The 19,524-nt window shown below is 44.1% G+C and overlaps 1 protein-coding gene across 7 annotated transcripts in view; it reads left to right on the plus strand.

Annotated features, from left to right (window-relative positions):
- The window catches only part of LOC119455794 (nonsense-mediated mRNA decay factor SMG9-like), a 75,704-nt gene extending 58,372 nt beyond the window's left edge, over positions 1 to 17,332 (plus strand). For 6 of the 7 annotated variants that reach the window (XM_049669321.1, XM_049669317.1, XM_049669318.1 and 3 more), the window contains exons 9-13: positions 3,463 to 3,560; positions 7,105 to 7,212; positions 7,950 to 8,045; positions 12,729 to 12,873; positions 17,170 to 17,332. In XM_049669321.1, the coding sequence (XP_049525278.1) occupies positions 3,463 to 3,560; positions 7,105 to 7,212; positions 7,950 to 8,045; positions 12,729 to 12,873; positions 17,170 to 17,293 (571 nt within the window). In that variant the 3' untranslated portion in view covers positions 17,294 to 17,332. Of the gene's footprint in view, positions 1 to 3,462; positions 3,561 to 7,104; positions 7,213 to 7,949; positions 8,046 to 12,728; positions 12,878 to 17,169 lie in introns of those variants that run through there. The other variant, XM_049669323.1, reaches the window with a different exon arrangement.
- The last annotated feature ends 2,192 nt before the right edge of the window (positions 17,333 to 19,524 follow it).

Raw genomic sequence — 19,524 nt, forward strand, 5'->3', positions numbered from 1 at the left:
GCATCTGGGCCAGATGGTGCACATATGGGAAGTTATATAGGGACTCAGGTGAGGTCATTTAGCTGAAGAGTGTGTTGTAAGCTAAGCAGACGTATAGACTGACTGGGTCAGGCCAGCAACAAGACAGCAATCATTTATTTGCGAGAGTGGGTGGCTCGAGGAGCCCGAGCACAGCGCAGAAGTGCCAAAGTTAAGATGAAGGACGAGAAAGGTGAGAGTGCCGCTAGAGGGCTCCCACCCATAGATACTAGCAGAGTAAAAACCTAGATCCACCGCCTGGGACACTGGAAAGATGCCCAGGTAACATGTTTTCTAATGGGTAGTCCTAGCACCGGGATCGGAGTAGAGGCAGAAGTGTAAGGCAGCATTGATGAGACCACAGTGTTCGATGTGAATGCTGTGGTTCAGTGCAACAACTTCATCATGACCGTTAGCACGGATGGTCAGCATCTTCTTAGCTCGGTGGTGGACTGGAAAAGGGCCTTTGTAATCTGGCACAAGGGTTGGTCGAATGCCTTTCCAATGGATGAAGACGGGGGTCAATTTGGTGAGGTCTTTGCTCACAAAGACTTCTTGAATAGAAGCCACCCTAGAAGGGTCAGTCACTGGAAAAGCAGTCCCATTTGCTCGGCATACTCCTGTGGTGCTACTGTATAGCCGCTGCGAAGAATACAGACACCTGTTCGTATTCTTCACGCCAGCTATACTATGGCATCTTAGCACCAACTCGCCCAACAACTTAGCTATACTCCTGTAGGGTAGTCGGTGCTGAAGACAGTGGAGCAAAAAATTCACCTCACAACCAGAGTCTTACCGTAAACCATCTCAGCTACCATGCAGCCTGAGGTTTGGTGGATAGAAAAATCGACTAAAATGCAATTTCTTTATTTCAATGCCAAAATATACCAGCATCCATAGGAAATGTTTGTGCTACCAAGTGGCATTCTCAGATGCACACAGGAAGGTATTCAAAAAGGCCGCTGAACATGCCTCTCCCCTGTGACCCGCCTGCTTGCTATGCAAGTTTGGAAAATGCACTGTGACATAGAGCACTGGCACGGGCCCGGCCCAGGCCCGTTTTTACATTGGACTGCCCGCCCGAGCCCGACCAAAAGTTTTATGGCGAGACCCGGGCCCGGCCCGAGCCCGGAAATAATCTACGTTACCCGCCCGGCCCAGCCCTGCCACCCCTTTACCTTAGGCCCGAGCCGGCCTGGCCTGGCTTGAAACCGGCCCGAACCAGGCCCGAGACTGAAAAAGACACACCGAGCAGCATTAAAAAAAAATAAAATAAAGAAGAGAATGAAAGGAATTTATTCTTAAGGCATAAATACATGTGATATGCAATTATGAACACCATATGAGCGGTCTCAATGCAAATACCAGTGCACAAAGTAGTACGAATAACCCTGCTGATCAGTATCGCGAGCAGTTTCCAACGGCGCGACCTTGATGCGGCCCAATCCACTTCTATCGCAGCACCGCCGCAGTATTTTTCCACGTTGGGCGCCTCACTGCAAATCATGCGCCGCCCCATCTGCTCGTCCCACTCAACCGTATTTCTGTACACTCTAGCCGAAGCGCAGCCACAACAGGTCGTGAGCGCATCGCATGGATGGAGTAAATGGATAAAGAAAGCTTCTCGTTCCTCCATGGTGCAGCGCAATGCATTGCTGCTAGGCGGCTGGTTGAGAACATGCGTGCAATCATGGATGGACGCAGTGCCATACTTCAGCCGCGTGACGAAGTATCTTATCTTACCAGTCATCGTTTTACCAATTCACCTTTGAAGAATCGGCAAGTCGCGAACGCGCTTACACCGCGCTGAAAGCATTAATTACGTACATTGTTAAGGTAAGGAATACAATGGCATCCTTTGGGTTGAGACGACTTCGGTCTTTCTGGACTTTTACATTCTGTTCAAACAGCGGAAAATATGACGGAAGAAGAAACACAGGAGTAGCACTGCTAGCTTCCAGCTGCGCCGGGGCAAGAGGTTTTTCAGAGTCGAGACACGCGAGGATAACTCGCTGCACATTACATGCACACCACCAGAAAGTCCGAGCCTGTCCCGGGCCTGCGTCAAAATACCCGAGCCCAGCCCGGGACCGGTTCAAAAAGCACATGCCGTGCCCGAGCCTGGCCCGAGCACGTGCAAAAACTGCCCTACCCTGCCCGAACCGGTCCACGGGCCGGGCCGGGCCCAGGCTTTCGGGTAAGCCCGAGCCCGTGCAGTGGTCTACTGTGACATTTGCTTTGTTCTTCGTGATTTAAAATGTATAAATGTCTTTACATGTATAATCACTTAGAAATATAATTTCTGAAATTCCTGTAACCATTTCAGTAGTCCAGTATAAGCCCCAAAGGTGTCATAATAGTTGCAATAGTTCCTGCGCAAACATTTGATTTAGTGTAGGTGCCTAAAAACCACGTTTGTTGGAACATCCATAGTAAAAGCATCTGTTAATTATGCAAATAAGGCCACAATGCCAACAAGAAAATTTTTGAGACCCTTAGGGTATTCCACCAAGTTTGTCTTGCGATGCGGTGCTGAGCAGGAAGGACCACGATAGGATAGATAGGCAGACTTTCAGGCACCTATCAAAATCAAGAATAAGAGGAAGATAAAGGTGACTGAAAGAAAGGGTATTAGAAGGCAGTCCGAACAAAATAATCACCTAGACTATGCACCAGGACTGTTTTAGGCCAACTTGTCAGAAATTGAAAATTTAAATCATGTTTTCCCAAAGCAGCACGTTTTCTGACAAAAGGAACATTTTTCTCTGCAACCGCTGTACTTTCCAAATAGTTATTTTTTGTGAATTGTTCCTGAGTGCTTGTGACACCTACTGAACCAAATGAAATGTGTTGCCCCCAGAATTTTTTTTATTATTATTATTAACAGCTTTGCCTAAGCAAATGGCTTAAAATTTGAGTCTTTGGTATGTAAACTTTTTTTACTATACAATGGTCAAAGTTACAATTATTCTTTGGTTCATAACAAAGCCCAATCTATATAAAGCCACCAGAAAAGCTTGTAGCTCTCTGTCTACATAAACATTTTAAATATGTTCCATCAAGAAAGAAAAAGATTTAAAATTAGATTTAAATATTTTCAAATATATTCACTATTTTTGTGCAAGTTTACTCCACTCCTAGAAGGCATTTATTACAAACAGTCTGCATATTTTTAAGCAAAGTAGTAGCTAAAAAATTGTAAGGTTAGAGGCAGTTGTAAGTGAATACCTACGTCTGCTATCCATCACCCCTAAGTGGCGGAGTATATGCTGAGGAGGATGAGGGGAAGCATGGTTTTCAATGAAATTAAGATATTAAACCTTAAATAAGTTTATATTGTACATTTAAATACATTGATGTTTGTTACATCCACATTCAACTGCATAACAATTGCTTAATATCTCATCATTAGTGACATCCCATGCTCACTTTGTCATCTTCTAGATTTGTGCTGACAGCTGAAATGCTCAAGCCAACGACGTCGTCACATGACCAAAGCCGCAGCAACGGTGATGACGTCACTGAAAGCTTTCCTCACCTAGGTGCGTAAAGATGCTGTAGAGCAAGCCTTCGTATGAAGCACGTGTGTGTGTGGGGCTGACTTATCGCGATTGCTGCTGAGCTTCACTGATGAACTGCATGTTTGGTGAGGAAGCAGGAATTTACACAGAATGTTGAATACAGTTGACCCCGGATATGTTTTGTTTATTTATCACAGTACCCTCATCGCCATCAAGGCATCATAGAGGGGGGGGGGGGGGGTTACAGACTGCACAATTTGAAATGGTGAAATATGTGCAGTTGTCCGATGAACATCAAAAGCAACATAGCGACAAGCAGTGAACATCAAATCTCGGATAAATATAAATCTTCGACATATCGAATTATTGTCTACGTCCAAACAGTTGTAACATCCCCATGGAAATCCCATGCAAAGGTATGGCACTGTACTACGCATGTATCGATCTCCCATTAACTGGCACATTCAATACTATACCGAACGCTGCACCACAGTGCACCACGCTGCACTCCCTACAAGTGCACTTCTGATGGGGTCGCGATCACTTCTTGCGTCAGAAATATTGAATTTTAAGTGCCAACAAAATGGCACTATTTTGGAAGCTGCCGCCAAACAAGACAGCATCTGAAGGGCTACAGATGCCACACAGAAGAAAAAAAATAAGCAACGTGGTTGTTTTGGTATTGTTCACAAAATGAATGGCTCATGCAAACTGTGTCCCTTTGTTATCGGCGGAAGCAGATTGCCATGCTTCTTCAAGAATGCAAAAGGTATCTTGATCTGATATGCATTCCACAAGAAAGTGTAGATCAGACTTGCTCTTTCCACTGAGTGGATCTCTGAGCATGGGATGCAGAACTGCAGATGTTGGTGCCACCAGGTTTGTCATGTAGACCAGTAGTTTCCACAGAACCCAAGGGTTCCATGAATGGCATTCTAAAGTTGAGTGAGCTGCTAAAACAAATCCTACCCCAACCACCACTTGGACGAGTATTTACATTGTAGTTTGGATTTAACAAAACCACCGCACGCAACATCCACACTTAGGTTGTCTTTGTGGAAAGACCATTGCAGCAGCTGCTTGCAAGGCTCACCAATGTGCAATTCATGGGAACACAATCCGTGCTGAATGCGTTTCATTTGTTCTCGTAGGGTTACATGTGAGTGGAAATGGACTCAGATGTCCTGCTGACTGAGAACGACTTTTGAATCCAACAGCAACTTCTACTTTTGGTGTGTCACACATTCTTCTGTTTAAGTGTATTACATAATGCAAGAATTTATACTTTACAGTCACCAACGGAATTTTTGGGCTCCAAAATTCGGACTTGTGGGATGTTCCGGACTTCATAAGTGCGCTTTCAGGGTTCCCATAGAGCTAACGCATAGTTGCGACCGATTTTTTCGCACAAATTTAGGCCCCAAAGTTTGATTTTCCGGACTAAATCGCTCATTCCAAGCCACGCTACCCGATGTTGGAAGCTGCCATGTTCGATTTGCCACTGGCTTGGCCATGTTTGGCCAAGTTTGGCTTTCAGTGGCCCGCTTTACAGCCTCCAAGATTGGGAGGCGCGTGCTATCAGTAGAGAGCGTGCGCCATCCTCTCGTCTCGGAGACCATGCTCGCTCTTCCTTAGCTGACGAAACGCTCCAGCAACGGCACTTTTTCTTTTTTCTTTCTTTTTTCGGTCAGCACTATCGTCATAATCACTTAATGCGGGATAAGTTTCGGTTGTTATTTTGCACGTGCTGTGTCCACAGAGCAGGTGTGTCTCGGAGCCGTTGTCGCATCTTTGTGTGTGTTTGTGCGGCTTTGCATTTGTGGGATCGGCGCCACCTCCTGTGCCTTCGCGAGAGCAAAGTGATGCAAAGTAATGGGGCTCGTTTCTTCGATCACCCGCTGTGATGGCTTAGTGGCTATGGTGTTTCGCTGCTAAGCACAAGGCCACGGCATCAAATCTTGGCTGTGGCAACCGTATTTTGATGGGGGCAAAATGCAAGAACACCCGTGTACCGTGCATTGGGGGCACGTTAATGATCCCGTGGTGGTCAAAATTAACCCGGAGTCCCCCACTACGGCGTGCCTCATAATGAAATGGCGGTTTTGGCACGTGAAACCTCGGAATTCAATTCATTTTCTTTGACCTCCATGGCGTTCTCTGCCAACGATGATTGCCAACACGGTGAGGCTCTTGTCTTGCGCAAATACAAGCAAATCTGATCACCTCCAGGCACAGTATGAGGCAGGACATTATAAGTGTTTTTTTTTATGCCACTGTAAGCTTAATATTATTATTTTTTTTTTTTGTGTGTGAACGAGTTTTTTGGGCTGTTCAATCTTTCGGACTATTTTTCGGTCTCCGCGAGGTCCGGAAAATCAGACGGCGACTGTATTTTGTTACTCTATATTAGTATTAATCAAACGATAAGGGGTAGCCGTTGCCAGCAAACAGCAACAACTCCTCTATTTTTATCTGTATAAAAAAAAAAAGTGTCTGCCTGGTCAACTTGTTGCTGACATATGGCAATCGGTAGTTCAAATAGCATATTGTAGCAGACACGTGGGGCGCGTTTACGTGCTATTTGCAGTACATGCTCACTTATGGCAGCAAGGTGAAGTGAAGCATTCCGAAGTGAAGTGTATTCAAATGGTCTTTCATCACTGGCCTTGCATGCAAAAGTTATGTGGAGTCTTAGAATCCAGAGTGTACACAGAAATCCTTATTGGGTACATGCACATTTCATGCTGCTGCTCACATTAAACATGCACGACCATCACTTGTCACTGGACCACAGTGTTCTAAGGAGGGGGGTGATTCCAATTCATTGTTGCCATTGATAAAATATGTACTAAAAGGAAGCGCTGCCCCCCAAAAGGGGGTCTTCGGCATTATCATCTTTAGTAGAACAATTTTTGGTAGAACATTATCATTTTTGGCACAAATTAACATCTTCAGCAGCAGCAGCAGCAGCAGCCCAAGCAACCACTGTAGCTCACACCGGCCTGATCTGCACACAGAATTGCAGTCTCTGGGTAGAAAATTAGTCTTGTAATTAGGCTTAGAAGAAAGCTAAACTGAGCCAGCTGGTACATAGTCATGTTCAAACTTCAGTGCTAGAAGTATACAAGGACACAAAGGTTGTGTCATAGGGTCTCTTTTCTGTTCTTGTCTACATTTTGTACAGAAGTTTCAGCGGTAATCTTGTAACTTTTAGCTCAACCCATTGAAATGCAGCGCATACAAACTTGAGGCCTGATTATGCTCCATAACCAGGCCCCAATAGTTGTGGCTTGAATGCACATTGGCAAGCCCGTCTTGGTGTGCTTGTTTGGATGCAAAGTGCAAGAATACTCCCATGTTCTATGTCTCTTTTCCCCTTAAGATGCACCTTATTAGGAATTTCTGGCTCCAATACCGAACTATGTTCTAATGTCAGCCTAACTGGTGTTTTCTGAGCAGGTCATCACACATGAGGTTCTCTGGCTTGCTTTCTGTGAAATATTTCTGGTTGTTTAAAAAAGTCTTCTAAGTGATCAGTCACGCTGCGTCCTTTTGCTCTTCACAGTGTTTGTGCAGAACAAGTGCACTCCCGGTGACTTTTCTCCCGAGAATGTCGCTGCCATGAGCCAGACATTGGACGCCATCTTTACCAAGTCGAAACTCAAGTACAAAGGTACCACTGCCTTACACTCTGCAAAGTATGACGTCAACTTCAGCTTGGAACATCTCTAGTTTCCTGCTTGCAGGACGTAGTGAAGAGGAGGCTAGTCAATGTGAACACTTGTTGGCTTGCTAGAATGAAGTGTTTGTTTCAATAGCACTTGTTTCATCGTACAGTTTTTACACACGACCCACTGGTTTGTATGCAGAACTTGGCATGCTTTAAAAAAATCAATAGAAACACTAAATTATTGAAAGAGGTGCCAAGTTAATTTTTATAGATTTAGATTTAATTTTGAAAAGGATTAGCATTTGAAAGACTAGGCAAAGAGCAAAAGTGGAAATGGGCAACAAGTTGTGCTTGAGAATTGTGCGCTGCTCAAGTTCTATCGCACAAGAGCAGTGCAGTTTTAATTACTATTCATTGATGCATTAAAAGTGTGTAAGCACTTGTTACAGTTGTAAAGTTGCTGTGATCAGAAAAAAGTCGCAGTTTCGTATACAAATCATCGATGGTGATAGCAAATCATTAGACAGCTGTACAAAGTAAGGTTACTACTGTATTTATTCAGATCTAGGCCGATAGTCTTTTTCAAATACTCATATACGAAACTCTAGGGTTCAGCTTAGAGACAGAACTTACTTTTGAAAACTGTGGGAAAAGGGTGCCAAATCTTGTGAAAAGTAAAACTGAGAACGCTGAAAGTTACCTGTGTGATCATCTTACCAACCCTGCATTCTTGTGTCCAGGACAGATAAGCATGGATACTTCAGTGGCTCTTGGCAAGGACAAGCAACACCAGGGGCCTAATCTGTTTCTGCTTCCCAAGAGGCTGTCTGAGCAAGGTTGGTATCAACCATGCTTCTTTCTAATGTGCTTCCTGAGCAAGGCAATGTGAACAACAAGAAGGGCATTGGTACTGCATGGACCTTTCGATGGCCCTTGAAGAGATATTCTGTGAGATGGCAGTTAAGTGAGTGCTGCTACATGGACAGCACCCACTGGAGTTGATAGTCAATTGATTTGGCAGAGTGATATGAAACAAAAATTTGAGTGATTTAAAATGTATTCATAGATGTTACAATCTTATATAAGATGTTTGCAATCTGGTACAGATAGAATGAAAAGCATTCACAAGCTTCATAAGCATTCACAAGCAATGGTACAGATAGAATGAAAAGCATTCACAAGCTTCATAAGCATTCACAAGCAATGCTACTATCACAAAGCGGTAGTAGTATCTCTAAAAGGCATTGCTCGAGAATACCACCCTTGTGTGCTTGGTATCTGTGGCTCATGAAATGCAAATGGTGACAACAACTGTGCAGCTTTCATTATGAAATCTAATTTTTTTTTTTACGTTTCTGTTCTTTGAAGGTTAATTTTGCATGTCCTGTTTTTTCTGTTCATGAATGAAGTGGGGAGGGACACATGATATATTTTTCTTTTATACATTGGGCACATGTTACATTCAGGTGCACCTTTTTTTTTTTTTTTTCACTTTACCCATGAGACCTGGATGTGCGCGGGAGCGCGTTAGGATTGTGTGAATACAGTAGTATCAATGCCGTGACAGAAACACAACAGCCAGCAGCGCTCTCTCACCCCACTCTATGAAAATAAACTCACGAATGCAGTAATATTATGTCTAGTAGATTGTTATTATTAATTCTGTGGATTTAAAGCACTCTGATGGTATAAAAATGCTTTTCAGTATGATGGAACACTTTTCACAGCTAGTTGCTTTTAACGGTACAGAACTGGCAGTGGCAGCGCTAAAATCAACTTGCTGCTTGTCTCATTCATTATGTAGAAGTGGCACAACAAGTTTAACATGACTTATGAACTTGTGAAGGCCATTGAAAAGCGCCCATTTGCATAAGAATTACTTTTACTTATTAATAGATCCATGGGTACTGAGTTTTCTTTGAGATATTGTTCCTGTATATTCTTGTGTAAGGTCCGCACCCCTATATTTGGGTCTGTTAAATGATCCACGTATTGTCTGCATCTCTTCCTTGAGCACGAACCCTATCACCTGTGGCCATATGGTATCAGCGCAGTGCAAGAGGCCTATCGCAGAGTGTGTCTAGCACTTTTGGCGGTTGCTTCTGGAGCTGACAGTTTGTCAGAGGGAAGCTTATCGACTAAACATTGGTGTCGCCATGAAGTTTGTATCCCAGTACCCTACAGTTTGGCCTATTGGACTCTCCTTATGTGCAGGAGCTTGTGCAATGTATGCTATCTTCTGTAGTTCGTGCTTTCTGCTGCATACCACCCTGGGCACGTACAGTAAAAGATCGTTAATTCGCACCTCAATTCAAACTTTTGGATAATTCGAACTGACTGTTGCCGACCTGCCACGCAGCGTAGGCGTCTATGGGTAAACCAACTCGTTATTTTGCATGTACATCAGCTCCTCCATCATTAATTCCAACTGCGCGCTGCCACGTGGTGATGAAAAAAAGGAACCCGCAACATATAGTAATATGGTGAGAAACTCTATGACCCGCAATAAGTGGTTATGACGATAGTGCTGACCGAAAAAAAAAAGAAAGAAAACAGAAAAAGTGAAGCTGTACCCTGAAGCATTTTGTCAACCAAAGAGAGCGGGCATGGCCTTCGAGACAAGATGATGGCGCGCGCTCCCAATCTTGGAAGCCATAGAGCGGGCCACTGAAAGCCAAGCCAGCGGAAAATCCAACATGGCGGCCCTCGCAGTCAGGGAGTGTGGCTTGGAACGACCGATTTAGTCTGGAAAAATTGAACTTTGGGGCCTGAATTTGTCCAAGAAATAGTTCGCGAAAATGCATTAGCTCTATGGGAACCCTGACGGTGCATATATGAAATCCGGGATATCCATCAAGTCCGAAGAATTCGTTGGCTACTGTAATGGAGGCGCCACGGTGTCGCGAGCCTATTTTTCAACTTCAAGGAGGCTGAAGATAAAGCTCTGCGTCACTTTCATGCTTTGGAAGACAAACTGATGACCATCGCTTTCATAAAAGAAGCAAGAAGTGATCACACATTATTTTGACCAATAAATACGGTGAGTTACAAGTGCTTCCTAGCAACCTGGTCTCAATTCTGGCTGTTTTTCAATGACTTTCGTTAGTTCAAATTCGATTTAATTCGAACTCGTTAAGCGTCCCTGTGAAATTTGAATTAACGAGCTTTTACTGTATATACTATGCACAAAGGTTTTCTGTGTTTCGTACATTCGTTTGTCTTTCGTTGCTCCTGCAACACCTGAAACATAAATATGCTATCAATGTGAAATTCTGCTCATGTCTTGTGTGAAACTTTTGGTAGTGTTTTGTCTTTTTCATTGTGTAACTTTACGTATATAGCACGACGTCTGAGGATCTATGTCACATACGTGACATATGTGGATTTATGCTGTTCTGTGCCACATGGAAAACCAACATAATGAAACTTAACTTGCTAAGAGTGCATGTGGGCGACATGTTGGCACGACACAGCAAGTGAGGCGACTGCTGCACAGCAGAAACATCATCCTGGCAGCTACGCATCTCACAGCACTGCTGTGATGAGGAGTGCGGCCACCGGCATTGCAGGCGTTGCACCTCAATTGTGGGTGAGATGAGACAGAAGTGAAACTGTCAGCATTTGCACTTGAAATGTACTCTCCATTCCGCTCAGGCACCTGTATGCACCACAGTGTGGTATGCAGACAGCTGCTCAGCTCACACTAGTGTTTGTGCGTGCAATGCTCATGACAGCAGAGGAATGCAGAACACTGCTCTGGCTCTGCTGCAGAGTCGTTTGTGTGGAGCGCTAGGGTGCGTCGACTTGGCTTCGTCATTTTTGCAGCTAAACGCCCTATGTGTCTGTCACGTACCTCTGGAGACCTTCTAACCCCTCCATGTATAGGCTGCATGTGCACTGTCGATGCCGTGACAGCACAGCGGCAATGGTGGCGTGAAAACCACCGGCAGACGCGTTGGTGCCCAAGGGCAAAGGAGGTTACTTGTACTGTACCAAGACAGCGTGCTTGGCACTAAGACGATTGATCCCAATCCAATATTTGAAGCCAGTCATCCCGGCATAAGCAGTTCCAGACATCCAAAAAAGCTGACGCTGCTATTACACCTTTTGCAGACGTTCATGAGTGACGTGGCGTTTACACTCACGTGAGCATGAAGCAAGCGTCCTTATGAAAGTCACTATCTCGCGGAGACCCGGTGGGCATGCATGCTTTCTTTGGGCGCTTTTTTCGCTATTTAACGAGGTCATTTTATACTGCAACCCCGATTTAGCGAAGTCCTCGCTCATCGCATGCACCTACCAGGAGCCTCCTTGACAGGCAGATAAAAACGAAAACTTTAGGCAGGGCAAACAGCGCTTTACATGCGCCCTTTAATGAAAAATTTTGCTGGTGGCCTTTAATCCGTGGAGCAGAACGTACTGCTGCGAACGTCTGTCACGTAAGTATGAAACCTGCAGCGAGCGTGCTCTTTTATGCTAGCCGGAGTGCTTCGGAAGCTCCAGAACACGTCATGCTATGACATCACTGGGCTGCCCGCCGGAAGTAGGTTTATGGAAAATCTGAGGCCCCAGCGTTTGCCATGCACGTTTTCACGTTTTCCTCGACCACTTGGTGTTTGATCTCGTTGTGCATAGGCTGGTTCGCTGAGCACATCTTCTTCGAGCAGTTGGTGGTTTGATCTCGTGCATAGGCTGTTTTTTCCTGTTCACGATGAGTGGTGCACCTCGCAAGAGAAAAGTTCTGTGCCTTTTACTTTGTCTTCAGTGATGCTTGCGCTGTGACAGCTGAATAGCTGGACGATGACGCAGTAATCCAGAGCGTCACAGACACAGGCATGGAGGACGACGACTCGGATGAACTCCAGGTGGCAAGCAGCACAGCTACACCGAAACAAATCATGGATACCCTGGATCTCCTCTGCACGCACGCGGCTAGCTCTGTCAACTTACGAGTGCCTTATAACCCCGACGCTCAGAAAAGCAAGTGGCAGGTTTAAGCTGACGGAGTTCTTCGCTTCCACCTGAATTGGATGGAATTGCTCTTTAAGGTCAAATAAGTACTCCAGCGTTCATGAATTTGTTATTTTCCCGATTATGTTGGCCACAACGTGCATCTGCCAGGAGTGTTCTCATCTTTATTTGCACTGCTGAAATATACAAATCTCGATTTAACAAAACTCACGATTTAACAAAGTTTTTGGCTGCAATTAGGACTTCGTTATATCGAGGTTCGACTGTAACAGGTTTTTTATGTTCTGGCTTAGTTTCGTTTGGATTTTTATGTAACTTTCTTATGGACTCATTGTTTTAGTGTGTCACATGCTCTTTTTTTCCGCTTATGCTTGAATGAATTTCAGCTAGCCTCAGGCTAGGGATTGAGATGTGTCAGTACAATACATTTTTCTAATGTGTTTATTTATTTCCAATAAAATCAATCAATCAACCCTGTGAGGTAACATAGCAGTTTGAGATTGAGCATACTGGAGCAATGCTGACAGTACGCAACCGACTGTGCGCAGAAGAGAAGCGGAGAAGCGAAGGCGACGCCGTGCCTGGATATCAGGAGGGCGGCCGGCTAGAGCAACTGGCTTCATTGCTGACCCTTCAAGTTGGCAGCATGCCAAAGCAGCACATCACTCATACACCCCTCACTGAGAAAAACTGGTGAGGCATTTTTCCTTTCTTTTGCAGACTGAGTACAATTGAGCTGATGTGTCTACATGCATGATAACTGGTTAAAGAGGGGTCGAAAGTGTTCATTTGTGTTTATGGGCATTGTAAAGAAATCGAGGCAGTCAGAATTTTATTTCTTCCACTATGATGTCCCTCATAGCACACTGTGCACCTATTAATCGTCCCATCCATTAGTCGTGCGTGCTGCTCATCTTCTATTGTATGTTTTGTACCTTTTTGTTTGTTCCATTCTTATCAATTAAGAGTGCGGGAGCTTGTGCCTTTGCAATAGGCACAGGCTCAACATTCATGCCAATAGTGCTGGCATCCTTTGGTGCGAGAGTGCATCTAGAATTTCCTGCAAGAAAGGTAGAGGGAAATCTGGTGCTAGTGTACCAGATTAACGTGACAGTAATGTAATGTCATGAATTAAGTGGGAGTTTAAAGGTCTTACATCTGATTAGTTTTCTGAATCTTGATTTGGATCATAGTTATGTGTATGGTGTAAAAACACCTTGTCTCATTTAAACTCTAGGTGCATAATACCATTAGAGTTTCGAGTGAAATTAAATGCTAATCACTTGAGTAATTCAACTCAACATCAAATGCCATTAGATGAGGTGTATGTACTTTCCATAAATACCGTGGTGATTGAATGGTCACAGCTTTATGTTGGCTACCCTGTGATAAAGTTTGTGCAAGGCATCACGGCAGTGAAAATATGGGCTGACAAACCAGAGATATTTTTCATTTGGTTTTTATAGCTCTGTATGGATGCCGCAGCAGTGGTCCTGGCAAAAGGCATAAGCTTTAGCATGGAATTTTCATCACTTTTATTAGACTGAACCTGCATTTCAGTCAGCCACTGTTGCTTTGCTTGCACCCTATAATAAACAATAAATCTGGCCCCTGTCACACCGCTCCCAACCTTCACAGCTTTCTTTAATGAAATAAATTTCTGTTTAAGCTTGTTAGAGCGAGCCCTTTGTAATTGATTGACGAAAAGATGTGTTGCATCTGAAATATACAGTCTGAAAAAAAAAGGAGGTTATAGAACTAGGAAAGCTTGGCATAGGGGATGTCAGGTCTTCTGGTATCTTTTATGCCGAATACTTTGACTCTGAAAGGCTTACTTAATGTCAGAGCAATTTGAGCTAACAAATGAACGTATCAGAAAGAAAGTACATTGAAATCTCTAATTCGAAATCTTCTAATTTGAATTGATAGATAATTCAAACTGCTCTGCTGGTCCCTGCAAAGTCCTATATATTTGAATAGAGGAAAACTCTCATGAATTCGAACTCCAAAAACTGTGCAACGGTTATTTATAACAAGATTTCTCACTCCCATGACCGCCTTTTGGACAAACCTGAGCCAAAGGCAAAGGTTTGATGTGTCTCTAGCTGCCATAATGTCGCATGCCATAAAGATGTCAGGGAAAGAGGCACAGAGCAAGCAGAATGGTGCGCGCTTTTTTTTCTCATACGGCTTAAAAGGAGCAGGAAAGAGCCCCTCCAACTAGGGCACGCTTGATCACATTACCGCATGCTCACCTATGCCCCCCTAGCGCATGCTCCATCTTCTCCAACGATGGGTACATGGGAGGACGGTGCGCATCAACCACCATCTTTTTCGGCTCATCATCGCACATTTTCCCTCGCACCCACTGCAAGCGGCGCACGAGGCAGGATCTTGTCGCACTTGGACTTTATACAGAATATAGGGTTTTTCGGGCACATGTCATTGCACACTGACGGAGGAACGATAACACTTTCAATGCGAGCCCAGTGACGGTTTTGGTTTTGCATGCTTTAACCACACAACTAATCAGGCATTATAAATAAAGGGGCTCTCCTTAGTTGAAACTCCCTTTTATTCTAATAAATTTCTGGTCCCCTTGGAGTTAGAATTAATGAGATTCTACTCTATATGTGTACTACTTACTTATACTTTTCCCCGCTACTGACTGCTGCTGGATCGGGCCTGCTCGGCTGCCAAGGCCACACGAGCCCTTGAATAAGGGCTCCTTGCTGAAACTTTTGTGGAAAACTGTTTTAAATAAAGTTTATTCTCTCTCTCTCTTCCAAGGTCTTGGATCCCGCTACACTTGAACATTGTTACAATGAGGTTGAAGGGGGAGCCGATCTTACTTCGTTATATCTATTATTGCCATTTACTACAGTATATGCCCAATGGAGTGCACAATTGTAAACATAGAAATAAGAAGACAGCTTTGTGGCCCACGGATCCGCTACATGGCCACACATGCAATGAAATTTGAATTAAACAACGAAAGAATCTTCGGCGTGTGCAACACGCGACTTTTTAGCACCTGACGTGACAGCCTTTAGATAGCTGCCTTCTGTTCCATTGGGATGGTCTATCGCTTCCACTTCCCACTTGGCTCGTTGCGGTCGAGCAGCATATGGCACACAACACAGCACTCTGTTGTGTGATCGAGGAGGCAAGCGAAATTCGCTACACCGGCTTGGCTCTGCTGGCTCGCGGCCTCCGACATTGCACCGGTGCCAGTGCGATCTCGGAGGCCACGCCCAGCTTCCAGCCCGCGTGGCGCGCCACAGGAGGAGGGAGAAGTGAATGCACTAATCTTGTGCACCGCCGTCCATAGCCGTGCGGGCAGGCACAGGCATGGCCTGGGCTTGACCCCCGAGATTCCACTGGGGAGATCTTGAAAGCCAGGCTCAGCTGCGGCTGCCTGCGCAGTGTGTCACAGAGAAAGAGGGAAGTGAATGCACCGACGCGCGTAGCCACTGCTCGCACAGCCAGGCACGCTTAAAAGAGAGAGGTCAGTGGAGAAGTGCGATAATGAGCCGCTGCTTGTACCGCTTGAGCGCAGCTATGCAGGGTAGTGACAAAGACAAGTGTTGCTCGATGGCGTTTGCGACAGGGTGATGCGGGAGTGTTGAAATGCCCCGCTGAATGAATGCCGAATTCCGTGACGATGTACCCGGTGTTCAACAGTGAAGTACTTTTTGAACTGCGCGCCACGGTGACATTTCGAAGGCGGAGTGTTGTGGGCACGCCCCACTCTGCCATAGCCTTTGCAGTGCAAGGCATTGAAGAAGGGACGGGAGCGCAATGGAGGCCGCGTTTGATTGCCAATAACTCCGCTTCTGCTGAACGCATTGAAGTACTTTTTTGTGGCAGGGTATTTCTGAAATAGCCTATTTTCACTTGAAATGCCTTTCTCCACTTCAATAAAAACTTGTTCAGGGCCCCTTTAAATGAATGGATCTCTATAGGGACTTGAAGGGGAATTTTATTTACCATATTTTCGCAACCCGCCCTTGCATATAACCCGCACCCCTCACTTTGAACTCCACAAAAAAGAAAAAAATAACCTCGCGTATAACCCGCACGCGTATCCGAAAAAATGAGGACTAGGAAGTTACAACTACACGCAGTCATCGTTTTGTTTTCAAAACAAATTTATTTCAGAACGACTGCCGCAACGTTGTCAATGCTGTCTTCCGATTCACTGCTGCCATCCAAAGCTTCATCGCCGCTTTCAAAGACGTAATCGTCTTCGGAACCTTCTCGCAGCAGCTCTGTTGCCGATTTCTTCAGCAGCGGCTACGATCTTCAGTTTCTCTTTCACTGTGAAAGACTTCCGCCGAGGCACACTCGTTATGCCTAAACAAGGCTGGCCAACTGTACAAACTGGGCTTACAAGAAACGGCACCTGACTCATGCGAAAAGCGTGCGAAAAAGCATCTAACCCGAGCTATGGATGTGGATCTGGCTATAACCTGTGTTGGCCTCTTATTGGCTTAACACACGTCGATGTCGATAGGCATGTGGACAACGCGGACTCTGCACGGCAGGCCGCGCGTTGCTGTGAAACCGACCCCCACCCCCTCCCTTCGTGAATCATCGCAGATAACCCGCACCCCCACTTTTTAAGCAATTTTTTTCAATAATTGGTGCGGGTTATATGCGAGAAAATACGGTACTTCCTTATATTCATTATTTCGTAACATCCGTTTTGGTATAACAAGGTTTGAGTGTGTCAAAGAAGATTATAGACCCTTAGATTTTCTTGTTATTTAAGTGTGTGCAGCTTGACGTACGAGCTTGTGGTGAAAGTGAGCATGAATAAACTGAAGCCCTTCAAAAAGTCCCATTGAAAAGACTGGCTACTTTAGCAAAAATATGTAGGTGCCCATATTGGTTTCAGTATGTATGTAGCTGCATCCTACTAGGTAAACTTTGTTAAGAGCAATGCTTCTGTGTTGGCCTCATGGCTTATATTGATTTCTTCTGCAGGTTCCATTACTCAGCACGGCTATGGGATGCTATGCAAAGTCCATGGTGTTCATGGAGTACAGTCGTCTGCTTCCATGAGGCATTGTGCTGTATATTTGGTGTATATGGAAAGGCAGACATGTGAACTTGTGCAGATGTGTAAATAAAGTTTGTGCCGGAACTATTCCAAGCGGCTGTTGCAACTGTTTGTTGATGTGTACATCTGGCTCTTCAATGTGCCTTTCTGGCCAAATTATGTGGTGGTCTAAATGTTTCGTTTGACAAAGTTGCTGCATAACACCTTTTGTGAAGATGAATAGGCATGCCTCCCACAAGACTTCGTTGAAAGAGCTCTGCACGATCCGAGTTGCCAAGAATGGGACATGTGCCTTCACCACCTCTTCAGGCGTTCCTTCTTTTCCAAAGCTAGGTGAGTCTGTACAGTTACATTCGGTCATGCTACGAGAATGGCTGATTTCACTGGATATGGCTCATTTCAAGTATGCGACATGCTTACCCTTACATTGCCAACTTTTTTTATTTTATCATAATATGCCAGATTTTTAGAAATGGTTCATGATGGGTATATATTGAAGGCAAAAATTTTCTGGGCCAGTTTAGGGCAAAATTCATTTCAAGAGAACACAAACCCAGCCAGAAACCTATTTTTTTGCATCTGCTCATTTATTCAGAGCTACCAATGTCTCACACAATGTCACACAATGTCTTCACAAAACCAATGCATCAAAGCGCCTAAAATTTTTGCTGCCATTACATGAGTATTTAATGAAAACTTGATAGCCATTTCTATTTGTCTGTGATGCAGATTATCCTCACTGACTGCATTTTTCTTGTTATGGAAATGTTGTCACATTGTTTACATTAATGCCTGAACAAGTTGTCTATATTGACACTTCGTGGTTGTCTGGTTGTTCCTGTGACATGTATGCATCACATTGCTTGTACATACAAATGACAAAATATATGTAACTATCAAGTTAGATGTTTAACATTGCATGGCATTTGTTGCAATCTTCAATGTTTGAACAATGTCTGGTGCTACTTGGAAGAGTGCCTGTTCATATTGTCCCTACAGAACAGAGTCTGCATTTTTTTTCATACGAAGTAAATTCATTCAGTGTCAAAACAACTGTTAGTATTTCTCATGAAATTTCTACATATTTTATCTCTAAAATTGGCAGGTCTGTCATCATTTTGTCCTCGGTTGTACTAGCTGCAGTTCTGGTATATGCATTCGGCAGTTCAAGTATATGCACCAACCAACATGTCTCAAAAACTATAGTGTACAGAAATATGCAGTTGTTGAAGTGTTTTTTAAACAGTGTTTGAAATATTATGAAATATTTAATTGTAAATGCCTGCGGCTAACTCTATGGTGCAGCAAGCTGTAGCAGCAGTCATTCTGAAGTTGCCACTGCAGTATCCAGTACTTTTGGGAGCTGATTTTCAAATGAGTAAGCATTTCTATGCCTACGCAACGAGGAAACCCATCCGTCCATCGTGTAAGAATATCTCTTTCAAGATAGGACCTGCAGCAGTGAGTGAGTTGGCTTTCGTGCTGCCTCTTGCTTCAATGCGAACTAAGTGGCTATAACACCGTGCACACGAAACTATCAGCACTCTGCGAAGTCTGTCCCCATCGCAGATTGCTTTCAAGATGGGGCCCTGCGTGGCTGCTATGCAGCAGCTGCCGTTTGATCACGGTTGATAATGGTTCGCATCTAGAGAAGGCAAGCATCGTCAACCACATCTACGTACGAGGTCTACGAAACGTGACGCTGTTTAGTTATGTGTCACGTACATCTTTCACGAAGCAGCGGCATCATCTAAATGCACTATCATATAACATGAGTGAACATAGCTACTACTTGCCTCTTCTTCGTCGTCTCATGCTGGTTTCAGTTGACATTTCGGTGTTGCAACCGCGCTTCTCTGTTTCACGATTCCTTCGTGGTGTTTCTCTCTATTATGCCAAACACAGCAGCTTACTACGACGAAACAGCAGGTGATTAGTAGTGAATGCTTATGCATCATTTAGATAACTCCCAGAGGTGATTTGAAAGAAATTGAATGAAGTTATTTAAGTCACGTTTTGCATAAATCTCTAAAAATATATTGATTTATTCTAGAGCCTCATAATATGTATATGCTGTTCACTTTAGATGCTTTAAAGGGTGTATTTTGCAGAATTCCAATATCCCTTTTTTGTCATTGAGTTGAATAGTTTATATTTAACATTTTAAAATATCCACTGTCTGTCATTTTTTTTTGAAGTAGAACGCCTATGCAAAAATAATACCCACATTTAACGAAAATTTAACTTTTTTATTGAGTTCATTGTATTTAAATCATTTT

Source organism: Dermacentor silvarum, chromosome 6, assembly GCF_013339745.2.
Source record: "Dermacentor silvarum isolate Dsil-2018 chromosome 6, BIME_Dsil_1.4, whole genome shotgun sequence".
Lineage (NCBI taxonomy): Eukaryota > Metazoa > Arthropoda > Arachnida > Ixodida > Ixodidae > Dermacentor > Dermacentor silvarum.